We start from the raw sequence: 12,404 nt of genomic DNA on the forward strand, positions 1-12,404 counted from the left end.
CGACAGACCTTTGCTGTAGACAGCAAGTGGCCTAGCTACGTCCCGGCACATCCGTCTGCTGCTGTGTGTGAGACGACGACAGAAGGCAGCGCAAGTAGTCGTGGCGTAAGGTAGCTTTATGGCATTGGCTGTTGCCAGTGCGCAACACTATGTAACTTTGCTTCCATGTCCGATGCGTCACAATTCACACACGACGAGGGACGGCGCATGTTTGTGACCATTGCCCGGTTATGTTGTAGACATAGAGAGGGGAGAGAGCATGAACGACATATCGCATCGACTGGAACCCTTAGCTTTCTCACGGCTTAGTCATCCGGACTTTTTCCAACGATAGACTGGCAGCTTCATGGTCGCGACAAGCCCCACGACTATTCGCGTGCTCCAACACCATCCACGGCCGCCATGGCCAACGTGCAGCAGACACAAGCCTTCTATGGCCTAACCCTCGAACAAGCCTCGGCGCCGACATCCGCCATCCTCTGCAATGCGATCCCAGGATTGAAGACGGCCGACCAGCAAATCTTCGAAGCTCGAGGCCAGCACATTTCACTGCATCGCATCACCGAAAGCGCAGATCGCACTGAGCGCACAGTGACGACGGTACTTGATCAGGATGTCTTTGGCATCGTACGTGGCGTGACAGCCTTCCGCATTCCGGGAACATCGACAGATCAACTTATTGTCTCTTCAGACTCCGGCAGAGTGTCCGTCATAAACTACGACGCCGAGCAGAACCGCTTCAACAAAGTCCACCTCGAGACATATGGCAAGTCGGGTGTTAGGCGGACGATACCGGGGCAGTACCTCGCCAGCGACACACGAGGACGATGTATCATGCTGGCGAGCGCCGAGAAGAACAAGGTCGTGTACATGATGAATCGCAATGCAGACGGCACAATACAGATCAGCAGTCCACATGAGGCAAACCAGTGGGGCAGTCTATGTTTTGCAGTTTGCGCGCTGGACACTGGTTGGGAGCCGCCAGTCTTTGCCGCCCTGGAGGTGGACTACACAGAGGCGGAGAGCGACCCGACAGGCACAATGTACGAGAAGCGGGAGAAGCAGCTGGTATACTACACTGTCGATCTTGGTCTGAACCATGTTGTAAAGAGCTGGAGCGACACGGTGGACTACACTGCGAACATGATCTTTGGTGTACCTGGTGGGCAGGATGGACCATCTGGTGTGTTGGTGTGCGCTGAGGATCGCATCTACTACAGACACGACAAGCACGCTTCTCTCAGCATACCGATCCCGCGACGGAAAGGTCCGACAGAAGACCCGAACAGAAAGAGAATCATCGTTGCTGGCTGCCTGCATCTAGCAAAGACACGACACGAGTTCTTCTTCCTCTTGCAGACAGAAGATGGCGACGTTTTCAAGCTCAGCATGGCCATGGAGGAAGACGCTCAAGGCCGAACCACAGCAAATCCGGAGCGCATCATCTTGAAGTACTACGACACATTCCCGGTGGCAAGGCAGATGCTGCTACACAAGAAGGGCTACCTGTACATCGCCACCGAAAACGGCAACAGCCAACTCTTTCACATCGATGATCTGGCAGACGACCTGGAGTTCGAGCCACACAACACATTCACGTCTGACGACGTCTCACCTGATCCAGGAGACAGCTACGAACCATTATACTTCCAACCTCGCGAACTTACCATGACCCACTTGGCTGTCGATATCCCAGGACTGCATCCTCTGTTGAAGACAAAGGTCGACAACCTCACAAACGAAGATGCGCCACAAGTCTACGCGATACAAGGAACTGGTAACAAGAGTCAATTCAAGACGATCAGGCATGGTCTGGATGTCGAGGTCCTCATCAACAATAGTATGGGTAATGTGCCGTACGACAACATCTGGACCTTCAAACATCGGTCGAGCGACGAGCACCACAAGTATCTTCTGTTGAGCAGCAGCTATGGTGATCTCACTATCGCCTGCTCGATTGGAGATTCTGTCGAACAAATCGAAAGCTCGCCTTTCCTGGAGAACCGTGCGACTGTACATGCACAGCAGATGGGTGATGCCACATTAGTGCAGGTACACGCACGCGGTATTCGAAGTATACTCGAGTCCGGCGCCCACAACGAGTGGCAATCACCCGCGCATCGCACTGTCGTCGTGGCTTCGGCAAACGAGCGACAACTTCTGCTGGCTTTGAGCTCCGCCGAACTAGCCTTCTTCTTTATGGGCGACGATGGCATTCTGAACCAGCTTGAGGAAATGCCCGAAATGAGCGGCAAGATCACAGCACTCTCGGTCGGTCAAACACCGCGGGGACGACAACAAGCGAAATATGCTGTTGTCGGATGTGATGACTGCACTATTCGTGTCTTGAGCATCGAGCTCGATTCGCCGTTAGAGCCACGCAGTGTGCAAGCTCTATCGGCCATACCGACCTCACTCGAAGTCGTCGAGATGCTGGACCCTGCGTCAAATACAACAGTCAACGTCGTGCACATTGGTCTACAATCAGGTCTGTACCTGCGAGCCGTCATCGACGAGACCACTGGTGAGCTCGGCGACGTGCGAACGAAGTTCCTTGGTACTCAGCCGCCGCGACTCTGCCCTGTCGAGGTCAACGACCAAGATTGCATCTTGGCCTGCTCAAGTCGTCCTTGGCTGGGCTTCAACCACCCACAAACCGACCTCTACACCGTCACTCCGCTCATCACAGAACCTATCAACGCCGCACGATCATTCATCAGCCCTGATCTGAGCGGTCTCTGCGCCATTCAAGGCTCATCACTTCTCATCTTCACAGTCCCATCGATAGAGGGACGATTATCACACAGCACAATCGATTTGGCGTACACACCCCGATCCATGACCCGCAACCCGTGGTATCCAGTATGGTACGTCGCTCAAAGTGACGGCAATGCACTTTCCAAGGCCACTCGAGATCAGCTTCGGGGCAAGGCCATCGATGACGACGACGAGGCGACAGCACTCGAGAAGCACCTGGGCCTGCCTCGCGGCGCGCAGCATTGGGCTTCGTGTATACAGGCTGTGGACCCGGTGACAAAGAATGCTGTCGTATCCACTGTCGAGCTTGCCGAGAACGAGGCAGCACTGTGCTGTACCTGTGTCGCATTCGAATCGAGGGACTGGGAAGTTTATCTTGCGGTCGGTACTGGCCAACACATGCAGCCCGGCACTGGCGTCCAGGCTGTTGGTTATGTTCACATCTACAAGCTAGTCGAAGACGGCACCAAGCTCGAGTTCGTCCACAAGACAAAGTTCGACCAGCCAGTCTACACCGTTCTGGCCTTTAACGGTCGCCTCGCTCTAGGTGTCGGAAACGAGCTCTTCATCTACGACATGGGCATCAAAGCCATGCTCCGCAAAGCCCGTGGCCAAGCAGTCCCCAACCAAATCGTCAGCCTCGAAGCCCAAGGCAACCGCATCGTATGCGGAGACGTCAGCGAAGGCATCACATACGTCGTTTACAAGCCCAAATTCAACCGCATGATCCCCTTCGTCGACGACGTCGTACAACGATGGACCACCTGCACCACCATGGTCGACTACGAAACCGCAGCAGGAGGCGACAAATTCGGTAACCTCTGGGTCGTGCGCTGTCCCGAACAGCCCAGCCAGGAAGCCGACGAAGAAGGTGCCGGCGGCTTCATCATGAACGAGCGCAGCTACCTCAACGGCGCACCCTACCGTCTCGATCTCCGCGCCCATTACTTCTGCCAAGACATCCCGACAAGCATGCAGCGCACCGCCCTCGTCGCCGGAGGCCAAGAAGTCTTGTTCTGGTCCGGTCTGCAGGGCACACTCGGCATGCTCGTCCCCTTCGTCACACGTGAAGACGTCGAGTTCTTCACGCAGCTGGAACAGCAAATGCGCGCTGAAGACCCTCCGTTGGCGGGACGGGATCATTTGATGTATAGATCCTACTACGTGCCTGTGAAGGGTGTGATTGATGGTGATCTCTGCGAGCGGTTCATGCATCTGAGCTATGATAGTAAGCAGAAGATTGCCGCGGAGGTGGATCGAGGGGTCAAGGAGATTGAGAAGAAGATTCAGGAGATGAGGACGAGGGTTGCGTTTTAGGGTTCTGGTACTGCTACTGCTGGTGGTGTGTTAGGGTGTGGTGTGAGAAGGTCAGGATACGTGGATCGCATGCAGGCTTGTATACTGTAGTACTACAAAAGCGAGGTGAATGATAGATGATGATACCCGTTAGCTGAAGATCATGCTCATGTCCCACACCCGTGTGTCAGGCTAATACTTGCAAATGGTACGTCTGCCACACCCGCGACAGGAGTTAGTCATGTCGACGAACCGAATAAGCTCATCTGTCATGCTCAGGAGCCATTACCGATAGAACCCCATACCAGAAGAACGTGCCAGCCGTCGACCCTCGCCCTTGGCGGAGTTTAATGGTCCGACGGATCTAACCGGGTCGCTCGCTAGCAATGGTGCCATAGCGGGCATCATGACCTCTCTCGCTGCAAATGGGAAGTAGCAAATCGTTCCGTTCCGTCACGGGTGTGATTGTTCTGATCTTTTTGCTGTTCTTCGCTACTTTTGGCCTAAAAGGATTGAGAATGTAAGATCAGATCAGTTGCCGTGTAGATCAGAGATATATATACTCAACACCAGCTTTATGTAGGACCAGCCTACAAAGTCTAATAAACACATCCTCCTATAGCGCCTTTTCGAACGACTGTGCCTCCCTCACTCCATGCATGCATCTAGCGATGCTCTGAACACGTGAACCTCACTTTGCCTCGCGGCCATCATATCATCACCCATCTCCATGGTCATGGCACAAATGCCCACCCGTAATAAATATGGCAGACATCCTCCCGTCCAACGTAGCACTCAAGCCTTCAACGTCTCCTGGTCATACACCTCGATAGTCGTCAATATAGTGTACACACTATGCAAGTCAGTCTTCAGTCTATGTATGGGCAGGGCAGGAGGCAGCTCACGATCGAGGCTGAACTACTTAGAGCCTCATTTCTTGTCATTGCCTGGGTCGGTAGGGGTTGGACTGTGGGGACGATCAGGCCTCCCGATTCTGTCATTGCCTGGGTCGGTAGGGCCAGCTCTGTTGGGACCACTGGCCTTTCTGTTGCTCTTGAACGCCATGTTGTTGGAGTGGATTGAATAGGTTCTTGAGCGGTATTCCAGAGCGTGATTGTGTATGATGAGTGCAGAGTGTGATCGTCTTTGATGAGCCCTTGTCAAGCTTTGGAGTTGTGGTCGTAGTTGGTGAAGATAAAGTCAACGTTTGGCGGGAGCACGAGACTTGATATACCTATCGTCCTACATGCTGCGGCTGCAGGATCCTTAAGTCGGATCAGACCGCTTCGTTGTTGCCCTTTGCAGAGGACTGAGCAAGACTGAAAAGTAATCCACAGCAAAGCCACCTCAAGGCAAGCGTACGTTGGACCAATAGCGCATGTTGATGTCTAGATTGCCTAGTCGTGCCGGCCATAAGCTGGTAGAAACTACTCATCACATATCAGCAGTACACACAGTCGGTCCAATCGTGAAGTGCGGACGCATTGAACAGAAGAAGAGAAGTGTTCGGTGGCAAATGACGCTTCGTTGCCCATCGGCGTCGCCTGGCGGTGGGGTCCGGGAGGGCGGTGCGACGAGAGAGACTGGCCAACAAGTCTGGCTTCGGGAGGCCCGTTGACTCATTGTCAAAAGCAGGCGGGATGCTACAGCCGATGAACAAAAACGGATGAGCAGGTTACTGCTCGGCATATCTGGCTTTTACAGACCATTGTCGCACCCGCTTAGTCCAGTACAAGCCTCTGAGATTGTCTCCGAGCGCTTTGCAGTGGTCAAGAGCTAGGATACGTTGCGTAGTGAGTAGGTGTCGGCATGACTGTTGGACAGCATGGTCCTTGGCACCGAGGCAAGTGATAACGCGAGGAGACCGGCTGCGTCGCCAGGTGCTCGCCCTGTGAGTATGCCCGAACTCCCTGTGCAGATGTGCAAGACCGAGGCGGTGCACTTCGTGCGGCCGCGCTCAAACTGATGTCTAGAGGTTACAGACGTCTGTCCGGCTCGCCTTGTAGCAAAAGGTTTCATGCAGGTACATCCGGGGTACGTAGTATGCCGCAAGAGCGTTGTGGCGCAGGTCAAGAAGGCACCAAAGACGTGAGCCAGTGCGAGGCATTTGACACGTCCGACCAGTGAGCCGCTCTGAACGCATATGGGACCAGTCACGGGGCGATCGGAGCCGCCTGCAGTAACTCCGGGCACGACTGTCCCTCCGACTGAGGCATATGCGGGCAACTGGGATCCAAGGCGGCCTCAAAGGGCGGCTGTGCGGCAAAAGCACACTGCAGACATTGAGTCACTTCTCATGTCCGGTACTGATAGCACTGCGGTGCACAACACCCAGTCACGGGTCCAGACTTCGACCTGAAGTTCAACGCAAGCAGACTGGCCTTGTAGGTGCTCAAGGTGCGGCGGTCTCTAGGCAATGTCAGCACTCGGCTCTCATTATCAAAAGAACAACTGAGAAAGATGAGGCATGAGGGGGCGAATGTTGAGGTCGCTCTTTTTCAGCCCCCCTTGTTGCCTGAACGTTCTTGACCGGTCTGTATTTCCCCACTTATCTGCCTGGTTTATGACTGAATGTTCAAGGTGACGGCGGCGCCGTGGAAGCCGGACGCACCGTCAAGGAGTTCCCATTCCAAGCCGCCAAAGATATTTGAGGACGAGATTCGATGAATGAGATGAAAACGAGATGAGAAGCAGGTTGAAGGTGTTGTGGAAAGGTTGAAGCGATGCTGCCCCAGCGGGCCCAGCCGGCCCCACGTGGGTGTTCAAGGTTAAGCTTGCCGGCGGAAACGACCCCGTAGTCACATGCATGAACGTGAGGAAAGTGCAGTCGAACATTTAGTACAAGTTACAAGTACATTTCGCATGTCTATTGGGCACCATTAACTCCATTCGTCTTCCCCTTCTTCTCCTGGAACTCCTTGCGGAAGATGGCCTCCATTTCTCGTCGCACAGCCACAGCTTGGTTGTCCTCGCTGTAGTCGACATCCTTCCAGCTCAGACCTTGGCCTTTCTTGACATCGTTCTTGATCGAAACACCATGAGCCAACCCAACAGGCAGAGCTTCAATGTCCATGGATGTCTCGGCTGGTAGCAGTTTGCCATACACCATGAACCCTCCTTCGCCGTCCAACTTCTCGCCAGCTTTCAGATCTCGCTTAGCAGTAGCGACCACATCTCCAGCCCAGGTCCTCGTTTGTCCCGTGGGTTCGCCGCGACACATGATGATGGCTATTGAAACCCCTAGCTCCAGGCCAATCAGATGATATGGCTTGTATTGCGCGGCGTATCTGCCGGTGCTGTCGGTCTGGAGGCCATATTGAGCAAAGCACTCCCGTTGGTATTCGCCTGGAGCTTCGATCACGACGTAAACGCCCCATCGGAGGTCGTCAAATGTTGGACGGCCATCCACTTCCAAGCAAGATACAACTTCGACAGTGCCCTTCTTCTCCAGCAGACCACCGTCCTCCTTGGGCCGCAGTGTGCGAGGCAGATCGTGCTTGCCACATGGCGGAAATAGGAGATCACCCGAAGGAGGTGTGAGATCGCAACCATTGGCAACAGCAGCCATCTCTAGCGCTGACTTCGTGCCGTCTAGGAAGGAATTGAACATCTGGGGGTTGAAGTCGCCAGTCGCCAATTGCTCCTTTGTGAAACCGTAATGGTCCCACACAGTGTCCGGCGTTGACCAATGGTATGCGGGAAGGTGCTTCGTGCCCTTACCTGCACAGACTACATCGAATCCTGCTGTCCTGGCCCAGTCGACAAGCTCAGCTATTAGTGCAGGTTGATCTCCGTACGCCATGGAATAGATGATGCCAGCCTCTCTGGCTTTCCGAGCAAGCAATGGACCAGCAAGGACATCAGCTTCGACGTTGATCATAACGATGTGCTTCTTGTGCTCGCAACATAGTAACGCATGTCGGATGCCCGCTGACGGGCTGCCAGTGACCTCCAGGACGACGTCAATACCGGGTGTTGCGATCATGGCTGCCGAGTCTTGAGTGATAGCGACCTTTCCAGTCTTGATCCCTTCTTCGATCGACATAGAGCCAGCTGCATCGTATCGGTCCTCAGGATACCCAGTTCGTTTGAGCGCTGCTTTGGCTCGATCTGCTGACAAGTCTGCAATAGCAGCGAGTCGCATACCCGGCGTTCGGTGCGATTGAGATATACTGCTGGAAGTAAGCTCGAGGGGCAGTTCGAGACGAAGCATGAACTCACAACATCGATCCAAATTTGCCAGCACCAATCAACCCAACTTGGATCGGCTTGCCAGCTGCTTCGCGCTCGGCGAGTTTCGTCGAGAGGCTCGTCATAGTTGCTGATTATGTTTTAGATCTTAAAGCTGACACGCAGTACTAACAGGAAACAATGGAATGACAAGACTGAATAGAAACAACAACCACTGCGACCCGTACCTGAGCTTCAACCATGACCTATATTCTGTACCCCGCAGGCGACATCGGGGCCTCGACACGAGGCATTGGCCGCTCTCTTCTCGGTGGACCTTCCATTGAAGCTCATAAGGTCTCGAATGTCGTGGTGTGAGGTGGATGTTGATAGTGGCATGCTGCTTCCCTGGCGACCGAATGATGCGCAACCGCGACAAACTTGGAAAATCCAAATCCCGGAGAAGTTGTCTTCGCCTTAGCACAATCTCCGCGTGAGGAACTGCGATGCCCTCGCCCCAAGCGCCATCCCTGCTTCAAATGCGCGAGAAGTAGTCTTTGGTCTTCGTTTTGACATCCGGCCTGAGATCGCGTCCGGATCTCAAACTCCAGCGACGGGTAGGATCACTGGATCAAGGACACTTTTAGCATTATGACTTCGTCGGCCCAGATGATGTCTTTCTCATCATGGCAATGCCCTCGCCAATAGAAAGGTGTCGCAAGTTTGGTTGGTAGGGTCCGGTGAAGTCGCGTTCGGACGAATTCACCTAGAGGAACGCCAAGTCTTGGCGTCGAGTCGAGTCGGGATCAGATGGTGGCTGTGCTGACTGTCTCCACCTCCACCTGTTCACGGCACTTTGCCCTATCGCCACTTCAACCACGCATCATGCAATCACATGCACACTGGCTCGATCTAATTGGCAGAAGCAAGGCCGAATCAATTCGAGACCTACAGCGAGCCATGTGGTGCCATGCCGTTTAATGGGTAAGAAGTAGCACTCATAATCTCAAGAATTCCCGCAACCTCACCAGTAAATCGCCTCGTCTCCTGCCCATCCTAGACCTACAACACAGGTCAAACTTACCCCAAAGAAGCCGGCTGCGTCAGTGCGGTCATGGCATCTCAACCAAGAGCCTCAACGGAGACAACCTCCCGCACTCGGCACGACACCACAACGCCCTCTCGGCCCGCCTCAATAGCACCCACAGACACCACCTCCATCCTCACAGCCGTCGACGACGGCGAAGCTACGCCCCGCGCCCTCTCCCTAGCCCCAACTCTCGTCGAGACACGCACAACATACCGCGGCTTCCCGTCAGAAGCAGCCTATCGCGCAGCGTTCCACGAATGGGCAGAGTCCAAGCGCTACAACCAGCAGGACGATACGGCGCTGATAGGCTTCTATGGCGAGACGACGATGGAGGAGCTTGCGGCTAGGCCAAGGGCTGAGTTTGGACTGAGTAGGAAGTGGAGGGAAAGGAAAGAGAGGAAGGCGCAGAGACAGCAGTTGCAACAACAGCAGCAGCAGGGGAGGAGGCAGACGATGGCTTGAGGGGCTTGGATGATGGGATTATGATGGGATGATGTATGAGATGACGTTTCAGAACAGTATGATATATTGGTAATCTTGGACACACATGCCAAAGCTCCATGCATCTCGAGGGCCGGAAAAGCTCAGAGCACGCGGAATGCTGCGAGTAGGCATACGGATACGAAGGCGCCTGAAACGCAAACGAGAAATCGCTGTCGAGCTCATGCCGCAGCGGCCGGCTCATGAGTCCGGCACTTTGACGAGAGATGGGAGTAGAGGCGCCTATTGGGTTGAGAGTGTTCTCTCCTCGAGAGACCGCTCTGCAGCCCTCCGCTTTCACATGTCTTCGAACGAACGCAAAGCAGGAGAGGGCATGCTCGCGCTCTTCTGTTGTTCTCCCCTATGTTGCTAGGGACGTGCCTGATTGTGAAAAGAAAGAACAAGAAGTTTGGGTTCGAGGAGACGTTCCTTTTATGGCTACGAGCTTGCTTCCGCGAAGCCACATTGCGGTCAAAGAAACGCTGAGACGCGAAGCGCGAGCCGTACGTGTGTTGTGCTGCATGCTCGCGCAGATCAAGCATCTGCATGCATGGTTTACACAGTGAATGTCAAGAGGCGGTGACATACGCTTGTTTTCGACCTGCCGAAGGTCCTGTGATCATTTTTCATTCAAGCTTGTTGCCCTCCAGTAGTCATACCTTGCGTAGGCATAGCATTCCAGTCCAGCGGACTCAAGTCATCAACGAAAGAGAAGTCATCCAGGTTGACTGGATAGTTCGGATCCATGTACGTGCCAAAGAGATCATCCATGCCTTCGAAGAGCTCAGGGTTGTATTGAGTCGACACGCCATTCAGATCGTGGACCGCTGCGGTGTCTGCAAGATCAGTACCTTCTGCTTCGGTGTCTTGGTCTTCCCGCTGGTCGATGATGGTGTCTGGTCGAGCGAGCGAAGCTGTGCAGATGCCAGGACTATTCCGCGCTCGATCACTGAGCCTGCTCACTCTGAAGGAGGACAGGTCGGATACTTTGTTGACTTCGTCGAGGACTTTCTTGGCTATCGTTGCAATGACGTCGGCAGATGACCAGGTTCGTCGTAGAGTCTGCAAGACTTTGCAGCAAGTTCGAAAGTCCTCGCGGGCATCCTCTTGTTGGTGATTCAGCTGCGCTTGTCGTAGATGCTGGTAGGAGACTGACAGAGCTAGCGATATGGCGTAGGGCAGGATCGGTAACGGGTGCAGCAATGTAAATAGTTGCGACTTCATTAAGCGATGCAGCTCGATAGAGCACAAGTTTTGCCGGACGTAAGATGGTCCAGATCGGGGCATATACTTGACTCCTCTAGAACGATGAGAAAGTATGGCCACGGAGAGATAGAAGAGATGAAGAGTCGCTAGGACGGACTGTGGCTGATCCCAGGCTTGGCCCTCATCGACAGCTTCCTCGAAGCTAGGATAGTGTTCCTCTTCCCATCCGGTCACAGACGGGGGGTTGCCAGGTCTGTAGAAATGGATGATCTTGTTCATCAGCCTGGTGATGAAGAGCCAAACTTCGAACGCTGGAAACCCGCTTTCACCCGGCTCGAAAGGCTCTATAGCGATGTCGATATCACTCATCATGATGGGTCGCCCATAAATGCAACTGTTGATCCTATCCAGGCTCCAGAGACACCAGAATAATCGCTTCGTGGTAAGGTTATCCCCAGAAGCGACATCTGTCTGCTGCCCAAGGTGCCAGCCTAGCGTCTGTGTGTAGTGCATTGCTTGGTTGGCGCACATGGTGGCCTCTTCCGCACCATCCTGACCCTCGGCGTGAAGAGAGGCCAATGCCAAGATGCGGATCAACATGATCTTCTCATATCGAACAGGAACCCTAATCGCCGCCATGACCGATGCATGTAGCCTGCCACAGAACTCACGAGGTGCAAGCGGCACATCCGATTGAGATAGACGCAGATGCGGCGCAGCTTCTGGGTCTTTGGCTGCCACCAGACACATTGCATGAGCCAACGGCTCCGGAATAAGGCCTCCAGCATGATCCCGTCGGAACTCTTCTTCATTGAGTATTGGGAAGATGACATGTATCTTCTTGAAGTAGATATCGATTAGTGGTGCAAGAACTGCAGAATGGGGCCGTTGATTGTTCAGCTGGGCGGACTTCGTTGCCTCTTCGTTGGCCTCTTTCTTCTGGCGGATAAGTGCATCCCACTCGCGCTTGTCGACCCAGATGCCAATGTCCTCGTTTTGCTCAACGCCGGTCTCGCCAACATGATGATTGTTCCTATGCAAGAAAGTGGTCGCAGGATTCATGTCGCTGATGAAACGTCGCACGCCACTCCTGGCCGACCGAGAATGAGAGATGCCATTTGCCAGGGCTGATGTGTCGTTTGGGAGTGTATCGTCCCTATCATCTTCATCATGATCCTCGTTAGACTTGTTATTCGCTCCTGCAAAATGTATGCAGCGTTTCTCAATGAACTTGTCAGCTGGAGATTGTGCTCGAAGTGGACTTTCCTACCTTCCTGGCGCGGCAGCTTTCGCAGGCTTTGGCTAGACGACGGCGCTTGGGAGCACCATCTCCATACTGATTGACAAAAGTCAGTTCCATCACCATGTTTGTCACTATGTAAGATGCAGTTGCGACTCGAGTTTC

At 53.9% G+C, this 12,404-nt stretch overlaps 4 protein-coding genes across 4 annotated transcripts; 2 read left to right on the top strand and 2 right to left on the bottom strand.

Annotated features, from left to right (window-relative positions):
- Window positions 1–402: 402 nt before the first annotated feature.
- CLAFUR5_02557 (Pre-mRNA-splicing factor rse1) lies at window positions 403–4,074 on the top strand (the record flags this gene model as incomplete). Its single annotated transcript, XM_047901705.1, has 1 exon — window positions 403–4,074. One exon carries the CDS (start codon window positions 403–405, stop codon window positions 4,072–4,074), a length of 3,672 nt encoding a protein of 1,223 aa, XP_047757724.1.
- A 2,845-nt stretch (window positions 4,075–6,919) lies between these two features.
- CLAFUR5_02558 (uncharacterized protein) lies at window positions 6,920–8,369 on the bottom strand (the record flags this gene model as incomplete). The annotated part of the gene is made up of 2 exons (XM_047901706.1): window positions 6,920–8,225; window positions 8,275–8,369. The coding sequence occupies 2 exons, from the start codon at window positions 8,367–8,369 to the stop codon at window positions 6,920–6,922; spliced, it is 1,401 nt and encodes a 466-aa protein (XP_047757727.1).
- A 968-nt stretch (window positions 8,370–9,337) lies between these two features.
- Window positions 9,338–9,775, top strand: CLAFUR5_02559 (uncharacterized protein; the record flags this gene model as incomplete). The annotated part of the gene is made up of 1 exon (XM_047901707.1): window positions 9,338–9,775. One exon carries the CDS (start codon window positions 9,338–9,340, stop codon window positions 9,773–9,775), a length of 438 nt encoding a protein of 145 aa, XP_047757728.1.
- Window positions 9,776–10,423: 648 nt separating this feature from the next.
- Window positions 10,424–12,365, bottom strand: CLAFUR5_02560 (uncharacterized protein; the record flags this gene model as incomplete). The annotated part of the gene is made up of 2 exons (XM_047901708.1): window positions 10,424–12,220; window positions 12,270–12,365. 2 exons carry the CDS (start codon window positions 12,363–12,365, stop codon window positions 10,424–10,426), a joined length of 1,893 nt encoding a protein of 630 aa, XP_047758544.1.
- Between the last annotated feature and the right edge of the window lie 39 nt (window positions 12,366–12,404).

This window comes from Fulvia fulva, chromosome 2 (genome assembly GCF_020509005.1).
Source record: "Fulvia fulva chromosome 2, complete sequence".
NCBI lineage: Eukaryota > Fungi > Ascomycota > Dothideomycetes > Mycosphaerellales > Mycosphaerellaceae > Fulvia > Fulvia fulva.